The sequence below is a fragment of the Myotis brandtii genome, unplaced genomic scaffold, assembly GCF_000412655.1.
Source record: "Myotis brandtii unplaced genomic scaffold, ASM41265v1 scaffold125, whole genome shotgun sequence".
In the NCBI taxonomy this organism is placed as follows: domain Eukaryota; kingdom Metazoa; phylum Chordata; class Mammalia; order Chiroptera; family Vespertilionidae; genus Myotis; species Myotis brandtii.
In genome coordinates this window covers 16,390,258-16,409,576 of record NW_005354385.1, presented here as the reverse complement: position 1 = coordinate 16,409,576, position 19,319 = coordinate 16,390,258, and the positions used below count along the sequence as shown (strand labels likewise).

General features: G+C 34.8%; 1 protein-coding gene across 12 annotated transcripts in view; it reads left to right on the top strand.

Moving 5' to 3' along the window:
• Nucleotides 1–19,319, top strand: part of COBLL1 (cordon-bleu WH2 repeat protein-like 1) — a 147,846-nt gene that overhangs the window by 89,707 nt on the left and 38,820 nt on the right. For 8 of the 12 annotated variants that reach the window (XM_014534148.1, XM_014534147.1, XM_014534150.1 and 5 more), the window contains 5 exons: nt 8,607–8,808; nt 10,579–10,807; nt 11,630–11,668; nt 15,963–16,060; nt 16,173–16,409. In XM_014534148.1, the coding sequence (XP_014389634.1) occupies nt 8,607–8,808; nt 10,579–10,807; nt 11,630–11,668; nt 15,963–16,060; nt 16,173–16,409 (805 nt within the window). Of the gene's footprint in view, nt 1–1,850; nt 1,892–8,606; nt 8,809–10,578; nt 10,808–11,629; nt 11,669–15,962; nt 16,061–16,172; nt 16,410–19,319 lie in introns of all 12 variants that reach the window. The other 4 variants (XM_005859385.2, XM_014534152.1, XM_014534146.1 and 1 more) reach the window with 2 other exon arrangements.

Here is a 19,319-nt window from a genome sequence, read left to right as displayed (position 1 = left end):
GAATTGGTTGGTAGGGACTAAGGAAGAGGAATTTTAAATAAGTTTAAACGCACAAGGTTTTCTTTGATAAGCGTTTCTCCCGTCACTGTGAAGGATCTCTAATATAACTTTTGAGAACGTCTTTTCTGAATTTGTTTAAATATTCCTTGCATATTATATTTATTTTGATAGTATACCTACGAATTTCCTTTGAAGAATAGTATCAACATTACACTAAAATAAATATTTAGAAAACATACATGCTTCATTTAACGTTTTAGAATTTTTTTTCCAAAATATATTTTTGGGGAAAATTTTTAGAAAGTCCCCGTGTCATCTTATGTAAACCACACAGAGGTGTGCTCAGAATGTTCCATCTATGAGAATGTGAATGCCCAGCATTAGCTTTGGGAGAATCCACTTATTTGTACACTGAGTTTTTTGTTTTTGTTTTTTTTTACCAAAGAGCTTATTCAGGTTAGGGAACACAATAAGGTTAGCGGTGATAATAGACTTTATGCTTAGGAGAAAATTAAAAACTTGTTATCTTGAATTAGGTTGTCAGTCTTCTGCTGGCTCACCAGTCTTTGGTACGAGAGCTTAGTGATACTGCTGCTTTAATGACCAAGAGTGACCCTGTGTCTGCCGTCTTGCCTTTGCAATCCTTTGCTTACATTGAGGGTGGCTACCGTGCCAGCCTAAAAACTCTTGGGCATTTCTACGTATCTTGACATCAAGGGTGATTAGGTTGAAGGATCTCAGGAGCTAAACTGTTTTAGACACTAGAGAGAATAAGGAACTATGTGGGTACATGTTTATATCACCCTAGGTCCTACCTTATAGTCTGCCCAGTATGTGATCATTCCTCACTGAATAAAACTATTCACTCCTTTTTCCTCTTTTCTCTTTCTCTGGGACAATTTTAAATAAATTTCAGTTTGGGAAACTTGATAAAAGATTGACATTAATCTCTGTTAGCCTACAGGAGAGCATTCTATGGCCACACTGGCACACTCTCTCCTGCAAGAGGGAGTAGAAGTAACACAGTGCAAAACAGGAGGAGGTTTCTCTCTTTTATGCTCCTACCATGAAGAGGGATTTGCTTCACTTTGAGCAAATCTGAGAATGCCACGAATGAAACACAAATAAAGAAAGCATAGAACTTGAAGTTAGAAATCGCAGGTATGGTTGATTCCATATCTTGTTCTGTGACTTCAAGCAAGTCACCTTAACTCTCTGGCCTTTGCCTATAAAATGAACTGGAGACATGTTGTACATGACTTGTGACCTGATTAGCTTTTTCAGTAGCACTGTTTGATAGTAAATTGAGACTAATACTTACAAGGTCTTGACTGGCACCTGTGAGTCAAATGAGCTGAAGAGCATTTTACATGGAGTAGAGTGCCACCTATTGGAAAAAAACAGACTTTGAAAAATTACAAGGTGATACTAAAACAGTGTGGGTCATTTTTGTTTAACACATCCTTGAACTCATTACTAATTAGGTGGGTTAGCATAAGATGGATAAACATCAGTAACAATAGGGAATGTTCTAAAAATCTCCATACTATCATTTTTAAGTATAATTGGGTTGTCAGTATGCATTTATACGGGACAGATTAAACCAATTCAACTCAATTGTTTTGAGGATTTATTGAAAGTGTGTAAAATATTTTATTAAATATTGGGGCAGATTTAAAGAATCATAATAAGGAATACTTTTATTCATAGAGTTTACCCTGTTATCAGATGCTTGAAATTCATCTATTCATGATAAGTACTTATCATCATGCATCCTCATTTTCCTATGACAGTTCCTATTTGTACCTATTATCCCACAGTAATTACTAATAGTGCCCTTTCACTCTCAGGTGTCCCAGACTGAATGGTAAATTACATAGCCACCCTATTGGTAAGTGACTTTGCTTCAACACCTCCAGGGTTTGGAAATTCACCGAGGCAGCTGTTTGTACATCTTGCTAATCTGAAAGCTCTTTGGTGAACCATCACCTGTATTTTTGATACCCCGTGGGATCTTTACAACACAAAAGTGGAACTCTTGCCTTATGTAGCAGGTACCAAAACTAGGACAAGATTACCCTCAATGTGTGTCACAAATGCAGAAAGCATCACCAGCAGATTTAGGGGTGATTTAGTGATGTCATCAATCTATGAAGTAAAATTGTGGCAGATAGCCTGTAGCTTGTTGAAACCCTCTGCCCCATCCTGCATCCTGACTAGTGGTACCATGTGGCTGAAGGAGTACAGTTTTAGGAGACAGAACATTCTAATTTTGACAGCTTCCTAATTCTATATATGATCTTAATCATCTGGTCATGTAACTTCTAAAAGGAAGTGGGAGATCTCATAGGGATTTCTCCATTTCAAAGAAGAGTTTTTAAAGAGTCTTTAAAAAATCTGCCTTTCAAGAAAACATTATTTTACAAATGAAAAAATATATAGCCCACCATTTGTAGCTTAGTGGTTGAGCATTGACCTATGAACCAGGCGGTCACGGTTTGATTCCTGGTCAGGGCACATGCCCAGGTTGGAGGTTCAATCCCCATTAGGAGGCATGAAGGAGGCAGTTGATCAATGATTCTCTCATCATTGATATTTCTATCTCTCTTTCCCTCTCCATTCTTCTCTGAAATCAATAAAAAATATTATTAAAAATTAGAAAAAATCTGTAAATAATATAATGCAAAGAAGACTCTGTTAAGTAAGCTAGTAAACCAAAATTCAAAATGATGTGGTAGTATAGAGAAGGAAGACTGTTTCTTAGCTCAGTGAGGAAGTGATGATCTAGTTTAGCCAATCCTTTTCAACTATAAATATTTTGGCTCATGTTTCAGGTGGATTGCAGGCTTGTGCTCCTGCCTTAGCAAACAGGAAGACAAGCATCCTTCCTGTGGTGATCCTGTGGTCAAAACTGCTGGCCAACTTCTGTTAGGCGCATCAGCTCCTAATAATTATCCACAAACCAAAATCGTTGTTTTTGGTAGAAGTAATCTGGCATCTGGGTGGATAGTTCTAAATAACTATTTTCAAGAGATGAGTTCATTTTCTGTGGGTGCACTTTGTGACTAGTTGAATGCAGGGTCAGTTTAAATATTAATGTCCTACTTTGATAGTGGTATGGCTCCTTTATGGCAGAGGTAGGTAGTCAGTAATTCCCACCCTCAAAATCATTGAGGTCAGGGTCATCTGTGCTTTTTGTGCCAAATGCTGAGGTTTCAATTAAATACTTCAAGCATTTGAACTGATCCGAGGCGGTTTTGGAAAAGATCTTAGTCTGACTTAATGCTAATATCCTGCCTTTGTAAAGATGTCATGGCTTCAGACACAACAAGGCTACTAGTCAAGTTTGTTAAAAAAAACACACAAATAAAAACAAACCAAAATACAAAACAAAACACGGCTTTCACAACTATGTGTTTTAAAGCATATGAACCTCTTTTCAACAATTTTGCCTTTTTCTGTGTCAAATACTGTACAAAGATCTCAGTTATACATTGTCTGCTGTGTGTTTCAACTCATGGATGCTAAAGCAGAATTACCTAGAGATAATTAATCACTGGTTCATATAAATTCCCCCTTCAATGACATTGACCTCACTCTGTATTAGGCCCTGGTTATAAGGATTGCTAAAAGGTGGTCCTTCCAAAGAGAAATTCAGATCTAGGTATAAATGGAACCCTGATAACATCTTGAAGTCACTCTGCTCCTTAAGGACTTGATATAATTGGCCTGAACCCCTATTCTACTTTTTGTGGAATGTTCGATCCCCTGTGTAATATTATTGTAAATTCCCAAGGGTTTATGTTGTTGGAGCCACCTCTGGCTCTAACTTTACATATATATTATTTTTGGATTCTTATTTTTTAGTCTTTAACTTTTTAAATCTTTCCTTGATTTAACTCCTCCCAAATCTACCAGGACTTTGGTGATGGTTTGTAGGCCACCAAGGAGAAGTTAGTAAGCATATTACACAGTCAATAAGTTAACTTAACATTTCAGGCCTCCTGTTGCCCCTTTAGCAACCCTGCCACTTTGATATTAAAAAAAATTATATATTTTTTATTGATTTCAGAGAGGAAGGGAGAGGGAGAGAGATAGAAACATCAATGATGAGAGAAAATCATTGATCGGCTGCCTCCTGCACACCCCACACTGGGGATTGAGCCCGAAACCCGGGCATGTGCCCTGATAGGGAATCGAATCATGACCTCTTGATTCATAGGTCGATGCTCAACCATTGAGCTGCACCGGCCGGGCAGCCCTGCCACTTTGTGGTGTCCCTGCAGTCCTGTTCTTTTACCGCTGGCTAGTTCCTCCTTCTGTCTCTTGCATCTTCTTACCCTGTTCTTCCTGCATTGGCTTTAATCCTGCACTGGCTTTAATCAGCTCTTTACAAAATATACATGGAATCTGACTAGTCTAAGTCATCACTGTCTCCCACCTACATTTTTGTAATAGCTTTGTAACTGTTCCCTTAGGCTATTCTAAGTATAACAATCAGAATATAATCCTCTTAAAATGTAAAGCAGATCACTCCTCAGAACTCTTCAGTGGTTTTCTAACTCAGTAAAATTCTAAGTCTTCACCAGGCTCTTAGGTCTTCACTGTAGCTGACTGGTTTCTGTTTTTCCTTAAACATGTTGAGCCCATTTCTGCCTCAGGGCCTTTGCATTTGTTAGCTCTGCCTTGAATGCATTCCCCAGATATCTTATTCCATTCGGGTCTTTGTTCTAATGGTATCTTTCTATTTAGAACATTTCCTAGCCTCCTTCCTTATTTTATTTTTCCATCATACTGCTTATCATTATCTGATATTCTGTATATTTGACTTGTTCCTTTATCCTTTTCTCTCTAGATCACTGTTTCAAAAACTGTAGTATGCATTAGAATTAGCAGGAGTGCTTGTCAAAGCACATACTGCTGTGCCTCACTCCCAGATTTTCTGATTCAGTGATCTGGGCTGGGACTGGGCAATTTGCATTTCTAGCAAGTTCCCAATGATACTGATGCTATGGTCCATGAATCACACTTTGAGAATCAATTCACTTGTCCATCCAATACAGTGACCACTCACCACATGTGGCTATTTAAATTGAATTTAAATGAAATGAAATTAAATTAAAAAATTCAGTTTGTTAGTCCACTAGCTCAGTGTATTTCAACTGCTCAACATAAGAATGTCCAAACGTACAACACATTTTATGAGTTTATTTGAGCCAAACTGAGGACATGCTTGGAAACAAGATCTCAAAAATTCTCTGGAGAATGGCAGTTTGGCAGTTCTCCTTATGGGTTTGGGGTCAAATTAGGGAAAGTAAGGAAGACTACATGAAATCCACTGGTGGTAGATTAAGGAGGGAGAAATCTGATTGAATAAAAGTAAAATGGAGAGAACATTTACTATAAATAGGGGTGGTATATGGGCAACAAGATCATGTGTGCCCTTGAGGATGGTTAGAGGGGTCTGGGAAAGGGGATTATTCTGGCATTTCAAATATTTGTTAATCTAGATGCACAAGATCAATGGACAGGACTTGCTTAGGTAAAGATAAACCTTTTATGAAAGAAGTTATAGGCCTGGGGTGTGACTACCCACCATGACCTGCCCAGTTAGTAATTTATGTTCAGGTCACCCTGTGAGGTTACCTTTGGTCACTGAGCTTGTCAGATTCACTTCATAGTTCCTTTCTCATTCACAATAGCCACATGCGGTGAGAGTCCATTGTATTGGACAGCACAGATAGAGAAAATTTCCATCCCTGCAGAAAGTTCTATGGGCAGTGTTCTGGGGCACACATTACATGAAGATGGATTTCTTTTCTGTCCCCTCCCCCCAGGGTTGTATCCTCATATTTGTATATCTGGTCCACGTGGAGTTTGCTATAGTGTAGGAATAAAGTAGATACATAACTTTTTTTTAGCATTTAAATGTATTTTAATGAGAATGCTTTTTTTATTGAGTGCAAAATCCTGGCCATGAGTGTGGTGACTATTCTCTGTAGATGCTGCCAACAGGAAGCTGAGCAGAGGAAAGACCAATACATACCATTTTTTTTTTTTTTCAGTCAGATGGCTAGTCAGTTTTCCCAATACCAGTTGTTCAAAATTTAATTATGCTCCCAGAAATTTGAAATAGCATTATTAGATGTAGTAGTAAATTCCCATCTGTATTTGTGTCTGTTGCAGAACTTTCTGGTCTACTGCATTTATCTTTCAGGGTGTGGGAATATTTTCAAGACAAAATTGACTTCTGGAATTACTGAATAAAGATTTGAACCTAGGATTATAAAATGAGATAATAAAGTCAGAAAGAGTTCTGTGATTATTAGTTGCCTTTTGAAGAGGCATTTTTTATTAGAAAACATTTAGGTAGTGTTGAGTTCAAAGGTCAAGATATAGCTCTATGTTAGCATGAAAACTTTTTGCCGTGAAATCTGGTATAGTGTGCAATGACTTCTCAGTGTAAGAAATATCTAAACCTTTGGAGAATTTTTATAGAAATTTATTTAAGCTATAACTGGTGATAATTACAGGGAAGCAAAATCTCAAATACTTTGGAGAATTGACAGTTTTTCAGTTTCTTTTATGCATATAAAATTAAGGAGGGATCCTAAAGAGGATTACATGAAGGTGGGAGAAAGCAAGGCAGGGACTGAGTTACAGGATAATTAAGATTATGTGCTCTCCTGAAGGTGGTTATGCTTATTTCAAAGGTATATTAACCTAGATGCATAAAAGCAATGGACAGGGCTTGCTTAAGACAAAGATATGCCCAGTTAGGAATGTATGGTCTAATCACCCTGTGAGGTAACATTCCATAGAACCCCTTTTCACCCACAGATTATAGATGACCAAACTGATTGAGGCAGTAGGCCATTTTTATAATATTCTTGGCCCTATCTATTAAATAATAAAATTAATGTATCACAGATTAAAACAATAACTCATTAAGGCATATCAGAAGGGTTAAATAAGAAGTGTATATAGAGTGTTAAATTGTTCTTACTTTTTAAAAATGGAAAATGTTTTTCCTTAAATGTTTATATGTTTGTACATAAAAGGGTATCAAATGATAAAAAAATAGGGATTAACCAAACAAACAAACAAACTTTACATCAATAGCTACTTTTGTCTTATTAACTTATATTGTGTATTTCTAAAATACTGAACATTTTGGTTGTTTAAATTCTAAAGAACTATACCTTTAAGAAATGATTTTCAAAATGTAAGTTTAGTTTTCATATGTATTACTTGACATGTTTCTATAGAGAGAGAAAGAGAGCTATAATCTGAACTTATCACCATTTACTCAGGCAATAGTGGACAGTGTTCCATTAGGTTGGCTGTGAAAGCTTTCTCTTCTTCCAGATCAACTGTATTTATAATTATACTAGAGGCCCAGTGCATGAAATTCGTGAACTGGTAGGGTCCCTGGCAGCTGCTGGCTGCCTGCTGGGTATGCCCTCCTTTCCCCTAGCCACCTGCTGTGGGCCAGGGCCTCCCTCCCTTCCCCTAGCCGGTCCTGCCCCCCTGGCCAAACTCCCAGTCAAGGGGACAATTTGCATACTATGCTTTTATTATATAGGATTGTATTTACCTAGACATTGCCTAATCCTTCTTAACCTTTTTTACTATCAGAAAAAGAAGGCACCATTTCCAAGTTTAGAATTGGTACGTAACATCAATTTGCTCACATAGAGTACTGTTACCATAAACTTCAACAATACCATTATGCTAGTCTATCTCTAGGTGAAATTTAGTATGTACTATCCAAAGCAAAAATTTGGGCTGTAAACAAATTTATGTATGAGCATGTTATGTCAAGAGAAGGACATAAAATTTCTAAGTATTATTGTGAAAGCATCTAATAAAGACATAGGGAACATATTTTGAGGACTGAAAACTTATTCCTGAGAACATTTTTTTTTTTTACTGAGGGATTTCAAGTCTTTTATTCATTTTCCCTGATATATGTATAATAAGGTACCTCTTGTATGTAGGGGTTGGGGGGGAGGAGGGAGATGAGGGTACTATTGTAAAGCATACCTCTTTATCCTATGGAGATTGGAATGGCCTGAGGTTGGGCAACAACCACCAAAAGCTGAGGTTGAGGTGGGGAGCTGAACATGGGGGACGGTTTGGGAATCTTTAAGTATTTTTTACCCCAACACTACACAGTGTCAGACAACTACCCTTCCTTGGTGGGAGACTGCCTCTCTGGAAAAACTGAACCAGAGAAGCTAGAAACCTGGGAACTCCATTTAGGAGAATGGGGATTAGGTGCATATGAAAACAGATGTACTAAATTAAAATTGGCATATAAGTAGGGAGATTCCTAGCCTCATTTTCCTGTCTGAAAGCCATAGCCAGAATCATATCTCTAGTTATGAGATTGAAGAATAGTTTGTGTGTTTTTTTGTTTGTTTTTACTGACATTTAAATATCTTAGTGGAAACATTAGTGGCCACCAGCTTACCTTCAAGTAAAACTTGTCAACCTGTACCTCAACCCATGGAAATAGGACCTTTACACAGTGTTTTAGTGCCTCAGTCAACTTTAACAGTTGCTGAAATTGTTTTATGATCTGCATTACTTTTGTTTTACAGTAAACCTATGATGGATTTGCTGATATTCCTCTGTGCCCAGTATCACTTGAATCCATCAAGTTACACAATCGATCTGCTGTCAGCTGAAAAGAACCCCATTAAATTTAAGCCAAACACACCAATAGGAATGTTGGAGGTGGAGAAAGTAATTTTAAGGCCAAAAGTTTTGGATAAGAAAAAACCTACACCTATAATACCAGAGGTAAGAATTTCACTGTATATTTTGATATCTTATGGCTAAAATACTAAGTTGCTTTTCCAGCCATTATCTTTAGTTCATTATAAATAAAGTATAATCACCTTTCCTGGTCAAATTTGATGTGAACATGACTGTCATATTTTCATAGACAACTTTTTTTAGGATTCAGTTGGTTATTGATCCTTGGGTTAAGTAGAATTTGGGAAATACTTTAGATTTTAGATGCTCTAAAGTGATCTATATGTCAGTATTAGAATCTGACAATTATGAATCATCTGTATTTCAATCTACTCTTTTAAAACATATTTTATATGTACAGGAAGGTTTTAGAACTTTTTAATGAAAATTCATCTCTATCTCCCTCTCTCTCTCTTTCCCCTTATTTTGATTCTGTAACTTGTTTCCTGGGCAGCATGGGCTCACTTCTTCCATGGCTCATTACTTCTATCTCTAAATAAACTTAAAAGAAAGGAAAGACATTTGTTAAAGAATTTATTAAAATATTTTTGGCTTCATTTACTTGGCAAGTGGTGGTTGTAACTTATTAACTTATACATTATTATCAATTCTTTATATAATTGTTCTTTTTTTTTAAAATATATTTTATTGATTTTTTACAGAGAGGAAGGGAGAGAGATAGAGAGTTAGAAACATCGATGAGAGAGAAACATCGATCAGCTGCCTCCTGCACATCTCCTACTGGGGATGTGCCCACAACCCAGGTATATGCCCTTGACCGGAATTGAACCTGGGACCCTTCAGTCCGCAGGCTGACGCTCTATCCACTGAGCCAAACCGGTTAGGGCTCTTTAAGTCCTTAAAATTTTTTTTACAAATAAAGGTAATTTTTTTTACAATCCTAAAACATAGTTGCTCTCTATAAAAGGTGGTTGAATATTAATTAGGTTATTAGACTATATATCTAGATATATATGCTATTTATCTAGATAGAGATAGTATTATTTATGCGATAGCATGGCATAATATGTGGTGTTTCAGTTTTATGAATACATGTTAAGTTTGAGGATCTGCAATCTGTAGATTTCACTTAGCATGGTCACATGTTTCAAAGTTCTATTTATATACAGGATTTAATTCAGTTACATTAAAATGATCAGATGCTTAAAATCTCAATAATTTTGAATTAGTAGCATTAACTATATAAATAAGGAACACTTTAATACTGGTTACTAATATATTAAAATTAGCCAAAGTAGTAATAATAATAGTGACAATAGGTAGTAATAATAGCTAATGTTTATTTATTGTAATTTACTATGTGCCAGACACTATGATAAGTTCTTTGTGTGGATTGTCTCATTTAACTTACTTCAAAAAGAAGTTAAAAAATGTTAGTGTTTTAAACAAAATAACCGTTTTTTGACATCTAACAAACTATTAAAAAGTAAATATTCCACAAATAAAGGATAGAATAAAACATGCGTAATTCTGTATTATTATGTCTGTTTGTTAATTTTAAAATAAATATTTTAAGGAACAAAGCAAAAATATCTGTTTCTTTTTTATTTAAATCGACTTAATACTTTACTATACAAGGGTGTGAATTTAATCTATATTTAATAAGCAAACTGTTTCTAAGAATCTGATTTGGATTAGGAAGTAATATTAATCAATAAAAATCTTCCACTAAAATAAAAAATTCTGTTTATTGTATGAATATATACTTGTAGATTTCTCATTACTCTAGACATCATTGTAGAATGTTTATTTCAGTATATTATGGTATAAGTATGGCTTTAATCTGTGTTTCAGAAAACTGTGAGAGTAGTGATCAACTTTAAGAAAACGCAGAAGGCAATAGTGAGAGTTAGCCCACACGCGTCACTCCAAGAACTAGCCCCCATTATATGCAGCAAATGTGAGTTTGATCCGTTACATACGCTGTTGTTGAAGGATTATCAGTCTCAGGAGCCACTCGACTTGACAAAATCTCTTAATGACCTGGGACTAAGAGAATTATATGCCATGGATATCAGCAGAGGTAAGACTTTTTGTTTTATTCATTTGACAGGATGTGCACATATGTATATGTGTATTGTGTTTATGTATAGTTTTTCTCAAGTTCATAATGGCACTTTAAATGGATTCTATAGATAGAAGTCAATACATGGCATTGGGAATAAGAAGAGAAAACAAAATATAATGTATTTTAATTTGATTTCAATTATTGAAATTGAAATAAAAACTTGTCTTTTTTAGCTATCATCACATTTTATACTTTTCCATCTACCTATGAATACTTTTTTTAGTGGAATTTAACTTAATTCTTTGTGGCTTGGAGATTTAAGCAGAAAATAAAAGATTTACATGTAAATTCATTATGGTTCTAATCAAGCATGAATTACTGTAGACTCACCATGATTTTGGCAGAGTCCTAATTATCATTCAAATTTGAAAGTTTCTTGCTAATTTTTTTTCCTAAGGTCAGCACCCAAAATTAACTGGCTTAAAAAATGCATCAGTTTAATTCCAAAATTTCTCTAAATAGAAATACCAGTAATTTGCAATATTAATCTATAAAGAAAAATTTAGTGTATTAAAATTAGATAATGTTGGTTTGCATGATGTCTAATAGAGAAATGCAAGCTTATTTACTCAATATGAATCTGTTTTATTAGGAGAGAAAAAAGTTTAGTAAAGGAGGCAATTACTTACATCTTCTGTACATAGGGAACTTCACACTTGATCCTGAGATTGTGCTTTATGTAAGTCTATAGACAACTATTTCAACTCAGTGATGTTATATACTTGAACAAACATCATCTTTAAGTCAATTTACCCTCTTTTACCCCCTCCTCTGTAGCCACTTCTGTTACTGCCTCCAATAAATCATCTTTACAAGGTAAGACATATGAATCAGTAGAAACAAAACATAATGTGAAATATCTATTTCTATTGGTAAATGGAAAGTAAGCTTCTAATTTTATTTTCTTTCTTAATATTACTAATGTGTAAAATTTTTTTTTAACTGAGACAATCTTCATGTTTTATTTCCTGAAAAATAATTTATAAGGTTTTCCTTGATTTCTCAATTTAATACAATAATTATATTTTAAAATTAATATTAACCTAAGAATGTAAGAAATATATTCTTGACTCTCAGACAAAAAACGATTTTGCTAGGATCTTTATTGGGTACAAATGCTGATAGTTTGGTTGTACCCTGAAAGAATCTTAGATTATTTTCATTGAACTATTTTTCATAATAATCAGGGTATATTAATCATAAAGAATTTTTGCAACCATTAAGTTGTTTGTGAATATTTTGTAATAACTTGGAAAATGGCTTATACTAAAATTAGCTTTTAATGCAGGTGTAAAAAACTTTTACATGAAATTTCTGAAAGAAAATACATAAAAAATTTTATAGTGGTTACCTTTGGGTGGTAGGGCTATGGATGACTTTTCATCCTTTTCTTTATATTACAGAATTTTATAATGGAAATGTATTCCTTTCATAGTGAAAACTTTATTAAAAATAGCCAATAATAATAAAGTCTGGAAGTCTTCCACCCATTAAAAAGGAGTAGGCTCAGATAGTTGATTACTGTAATAATTACCACCCTACTAAAAAAAAAAAAAGAGCACAATAAAATGTACACATTTTCAATTTTTCCAGGGTACAATGAACGTCCCAATTCCAAGAATTAAGCCCACATAAATAATAGTATGATTATCTATTATTAGTGTCTAATGAATAGGAGCCTAATCAAAGGAATTAAAATTTCCTATGTAAAGTATATACTGGTTAATCAGAGGGCAGGCATTTGAATTGACAAACTCATTTGACAAGTAGATAGGGCAGATAGCTTTATCTGTCTGGATCTAACCTTCTACTTCTATGACAATAAAGAGATTGGAAAAAGTTGTCTTTGTGGTTCTATTCCTGCAAAATTTATTTTGTTACTTTTACTTGGCTTTTGCTCCTACCTTTGCCATTCAAGTGAATCCCATAATCTTGTTGGCCTCATTTTGAAGATGCTGAATGTGTTGATTTCAAATACCCCTTCCAGCCAAAAACATATGTGGTTTATTCAGAGTATTAAGTGTTATGAATATAACCATAAGACATTGGAATAGGAAAATTAAGAAAGCTCCTCTGACAGTGTCAGAATCTACAGGGTTAGTCCAATTGCTGTAAATACCTCCCCCCCCCCCCCATCTCCTAACTTTATCTGATATGATCGGGAAGTTTAGAATTTTGCATGCCATTACTTACAGCCTCTCTTCTGGAAACAGGAAACTACAGTATTTGAGTTGCTTTCTAAGTAAGCTCAAGCCCTTGTTTGCCTTAGTGTTTAACTGTGACTTACAGTGATCCCTGGCATAGAGCGTTAAGTGAAGATTTAGGGGGTAACCAGTGTGTATAGTAGATGAATGAGCACCTGGAAACTACTTTAAAAAAAATAACTATAAGAAATAATGTGGTTATATTTATTGCACTGTACCAGTATGTGAATTTTCCATCTACTGTTCCAACTAAATTTCATTGTGTATTTATACATTCAATTAGTGGAGAAATTCTATCTTAAAATGAAATAGTAGCATTCCTTTAAAAAAAAGTCATTAAAAAATGTTCTTTAAATGGAAATCAGTTTCAGTTGTACCATTTAATGTCCATGTGTTTTGTACATTATTCAAACTCTCCGGTCACCTAGGTCTTCAGATATGTAATGGGGTGATACTGCCTGCTTCCATTCTTTACATCCCACAACTTAGAAAAAGGGCTCAGAATGATAACTTATGATATCTACCTCACAGAATTGTTCCAAGAAATAAATTAGGCATGTAAAAAATCTTTAACCATGGTGTAATACCACATATCAATTACTATTAGTTGTTAGCACTGTCAATAAACTCATGGTATCAAATGCATATTGCTTATTTAAGATTTGAAGGATCAGATTTATAAAGTTTTATTTTGTGAAATATATTTCTCCTTATGTTAGTAGGGCATATTGCGTTAATTTACAAGTAGTTATTGCTTTCCTGGGATAGCCCTACTTTGTCATAATTTAATTTTTAAACATTTCTTTTTAAGTAAAAATACTATACATTTACCCCTAAATAATAGGTAAATATAAGATTTTAATTAAGGCTATACATTTGCTCCTAACTGCTACTTTACCTATATCCCACCAGTTTCTAGATATAATACTTTGTTTCCTATGTCACTGAGATTACACTGTGATTTACCATAAAGCCCATATGTTTCTTAGTAGAGATGCTTTTAAAAATTTACAGATCTCCACTCCTTATCTCTCTATTAAAATATTTTTTCAATTTATTTATTGAGTAAACCAGGTCATTTGTCTTACAGAATTCCCCACATTCAGACTGTTGCTAATTGTGTCCTGTGATGCTACTTCACATATTTCCCTATCTTATTTCCTATAAGTTGATAGTTAAATCTAGAATCTTGTTGAGATATTTTTGGCAAGAATATTTCATGGGTGGTATTGTGTAGTTCCATTTGCAGACATATAATGACAAGTTATCTTTTTTTTATGTTAGCCATATATAATTATTGCTATATTGTAGTTAATTAAGATTTGAAAAATGGTCATTATCTATTGCAAACATTCCTTTAATTATTAGTTGAGATATTTCTAAAAAGGCAAATTTCCCCATGTCGGCTATTTGTCTACCTACGTAGAATTCATTCAAAAAAGGCAGCAAAGTGTGATTCTTTCCCTTCATTAGTTTTTAAAATAATGGTTACCTATAAAGATGAACAATGAGGACCAATTACTTTTTTTATATCACTATGAATGCATGGAATTAAATATATGTGTTATGTTTCAGTTTGTTGAGTTATTTTTTTAAAAAAAAATATATGTTTTTATTGATTTGAGAGAGAGAGAGAGGAAGCAAGAGAGAGAGAGAGAAACATCAATCGGTTGGTTGCCTCCCATATGTTCCCAGACCAGGGACAAAACCCAAAACCTGGGCATGTGCCCTGACCAGGAATCAAACTGGCAACCTTTTGATGAACAAGACGACACTCAAGCAACTTAACCACACCGGCCAGGGTGTTGAGTTATTCTTAAGTCCAAATTGTCTGGACTTTTGCCAGTAGAAACCATATGAGATTTATCCTTGAGTTATTTTAAAACCACCCCAGTAGATTTTGATTGCTTTCTCTCTGGTATGACTAGATATTACAGGTTCATCTTTGATATCAACAAGTAATCAATCATTCTTAAGCAATCATAGTTCCCTTTAGTGGGAAATGGTAGAAAGACAATCTGGGCCGGGTGACTTAGCACTGTTGGACTTGTCTTTGTTTGTGGGCTCTTTCAGTTGACATTCAGACTTTTTGGTGAGTGAAGTATTACATATGTTACCTTGAGGCTTGAAATTTGTCATTCTAATTAAAGTATGATTTCTTTTAATCTTGCTACAATTGACATTTGGGATCAGGTAATTCTATGTTGTTGAGGGGCTGTCTTGGACATTATAGTATGTTTAGCAGCATCATTGCTCTCTACCCAGCAGATACCAATAACACATTCTCCTCACCCTAACCCCTCAGTGTGACAACCAAAATTGTCCCCAACATTTTCAAATATCTTCTGGGGTGTGCAGGGGAATCACCCCTAGTTTAGAACTATTGGATTAAAGGAATATCATTTATGAAACATATGATAAAGTACTAAGAAACTATAATGAATCATGTTTTAGAGAATAAAACATTTTATCATAGTTTAGCTCTGACACAAAAATATAGTTCAAAATAAACAAAGGGACAAATTGTATATAGCAATTTTATATCTCACTTAATTTGAAGCTTTACACTTTGAAATGTTGGTAATTATTTATGGAACACAGACTTTCAAGTTACAAAGAATTGAGTTTGTCATAGCTCTGTAATTTTTTGATTACTCACCCTGAGTAAGTATTTTAATTTCTCTAAGCTTTAGTTTCCTCCACTGTGAAATAGAAACAATAATACTAAATTTACCCATTACTTTGAGAATTGAATAAGATATAAGGTGTCTAGAAGAGTACATGGTTCATAGTGGACCATAAAGAGTAGCTTTTATAACAAAACACATTTTTCAAAGGCAAGTAATTGTGAGAAATCTTGGAAATGAACATATGATGAACAAAAAGGCCCTCTTTTTCTATTTTAGAGTCCTGCCAAATATCACAAAACTTCGACATTATGAAGGAGAAAGAAAATAAAAAGTTTTTCAGCTTTTTTCAGCGCAGTAAGAAAAAGCGGGATCAAGTAAGTATTTCCTTATTTATCATTTTATAAGATTCTTCGAATATGTTTTTAATTACATTTGCTTTTTTATCTTGAATTTACATAGAGATTTTGCCTTTTCATTCTTTATTAGACTGCAAGTGCCCCAGCGACCCCTCTAGTGAGTAATAATCGCCCAACTTTTACAAGGTCCAATACCATTTCCAAGACATACATTTCGAACACCCTGCCATCGGACGCACCCAAGAAGAGGCGGGCTCCGTTGCCTCCGATGTCAGCCTCTCAGAGCGTCCCCCAGAACCTCGCTCACGTCCAGGAGAGGCCAGCTTATGGTGTCATGAAATCCATGAGTGTGGATGAGACAGATAAGGTGCGGAATTTTGTTTTGTTTTGTTTTGTTTTGTTTTAGGCTGGGCACAGGACCATCTATTTTTCCTCTTACCTACTTGTCTTTTTCCACATAGGCTACTAATAAGGTTAGTAACAGTTACTAATATGCAATAAGGTGAATAAGTAGTCACTAGTAAGATTAATGCTGGGAAGAGGTTCTCTAGATATGTACAGTTCTATGATGCAGTAAAAAATAAATATATTGCCCAGCTGGCATGGTTCAGTGGTTAAGCGTTGACCTATGAAACAGGAAGTCAAGGTTCATTCACGGTCGGGGCAGATGCCCAGGCTGAATCCTCAGTAAGGGGTGTCCAAGAGGCAGCTGATCAATGATTCTCTCTCATCATTGATGTTTCTATCTCTCCTCCCTTCCTCTCTGAAATCAATAAAAATTTTTTTTTCAAAGAGTAAATATATATATTTTAAGTAGCTTTCACATTCAAGAAAATAAGTCATCTGTAAACCGTAAAGTGCTGGTCTATTAAGGAATAACTGGAGGCGTTTGCTTGTATCTATTAGGAATGGAAATATTCATTTTTGAACATTTTTCTTTTAACAGCAACACAATCTTTGTGTCACTTTCATGAGTTTCCAACTGGATATGTGTTTTTTACTTTACTCAGAGAGTCTCAGGGAGATATACTGGCATCTGCCTGGTACATAGATACTCTATAGTTTTTAAAAAATATCTTTACATAAAATGTATTGCAGTTTGTTTTATATATTTTGATGTTCAAAGCACTGTTCTAGGTATACTTTTCCCCCAAAATTTCTAATTATTGCTCCTCTTTAATCCCAGATTTTCCCGGAGTGTGCTGTTTTGTGGAAATCCATTTGCAAAATTACTTTTCATGCCCATAAAAATCTGTATTTTCCTTGCTTTATTCATGTGGACAATAAATGAGGTTTTAAGTAAATGTGATTGAACATGAGGCCATATATTTTGTTGCTAGGAATCAGACAAATGATTTAAGAGCAGGTTTTATGTTGAGATATTTGAGATACTGAGAAGTTTCCCTGTGTCTAGGTGAGGGGTTTGACTTCCACCTTGGAAGCTAAGTAAACTCAATGCTGAGGTAATTTTACTCTTCCCAACAAACTAATGAATATTTATGTGCTTCCTTAACTTTAAAACAAAAGAGATTTTAAAAATTGTAATTTATTGTAGGTGTCTTTAGAAAGTAAATAGCTACTCAAATAGATAGAAAAGGACAACATATGCTTAAACCCAGTAGTTACCTGGAAAATCATTTAGTAAGCTATTATTTTTATTTCTATTAAGATAATCTAGTCTAATGGTTATGGTATAGTAGTAAAATCTCATCTTACAAATCAGAGGGATACCTATCTTTTTAAAGGGTATAATCATTTACTAACAAGCTTTCCAGGGTGACTGCTTGGTAGTTAGGTGAAGTGTCACAGAAGAGGTGATTCTTGGGTTCAGTCTTAAGATATGTGTGGGAGTGCATTCGTCAGGCAAGAGAAACCCTATTCAGAGATGGAGAGTGTGAAGCCTATAGCCTATCTGGGCAGGAGCCAGAAACATAGAAACTGAGTGAGATAAGCAGGGTCCACGTCAGGGTCGCCAACAGCCTCCTTTTGTAGCTGTAACCCCTTTACACTTCTTCATAGTAAGTCATTTAAAATGCAACATTTTCAGGATTACTTTCTATTTTTAATGACCATAAAACTACATTATAGAAGTACAAATTATGATACCCTGGAGTAACTACTAAAGTCTGTCCTTTTCTTTATAGAGAAATAAATCTTAGCCACTCCTCACAAGTCTTTATTCCAGCTGTCCTCATCCAATCTATTCCAGTAAACTTCCCTTGTGGTTGGATCCCAAAGAGGTCTCCATTGTCTTTCTAACAGTCTACTTCTTAAAATTCCAGGCTGTGCTACCAGTGTCTGCACCAAAAGTGATTTCTTTTGATCCACAACCTCTGCTCTATGACCAGTTAATGCCCCCATATTAAGCAATCTTTTCTTTTTCAGTATATTGTGTTTGGCAAACTAGACATCTTTTTTTGTTTGGTTGGTTTTTTTTAAATTAAATCTTTATTGTTCAGATTATCACAGGTGTTCCTCTTTTTTTCCCCCCATGCTCTCCTCCCACCCAGTTCCCACCCCACCCTCTGCCGATTATTGTCCAATCTCTTCCCGCACCCCCCACACCCTTTCCCCCCCACCCCCAGAATAGTCAGTCCATTCCCTTTCTATGTCCCTGATTCTATTATAATCACCAGTTTATTCTGTTCATCAGATTATTTATTCACTTGATTTTTAGATTCACTTGTTGATAGATGTGTATTTGTTGTTCATAATTTGTATCTTTACCTTTTTCTTCTTCTTCCTCTTCTTAAAGGATACCTTTCAGCATTTCATATAATACTGGTTTGGTGGTGATGAACTCCTTTAGCTTTTTCTTATCTGTGAAGCTCTTTATCTGACCTTCAATTCTGAATGATAGCTTTGCTGGGTAAAGTAATCTTGGTTGTAGGTTCTTGCTATTCATAAACTAGACATTTTTATACATAAATTTTCTAATTAATTTTTTTTTCCTTTTGATCGAGCCATCTGAGTAGTTCTTCTATGCATTGTTACTAGGACTGAAGATTATTTGTTTTTCCCTAGAAAAGCTGAATAAGATTGGTACTTTAACTTGTCCTTAAATTTATTCATTATAAATTATTAACAATTAAGCTGTGGTTTTATTTGTGAGTGTGTGTGCCTGTGTGACACTTATGTTCATGTGAATTCATGCCTATTTAGGTATCTCAACACCTTTTTTTTTTTTTTTAACTTCTTGGCCATATTAGATGTATAGATGAGCCCCTAGGTCTTGATTTTTTTCTTCTTCTTCTTCTTCTTTGGTCCTGATTCTCCC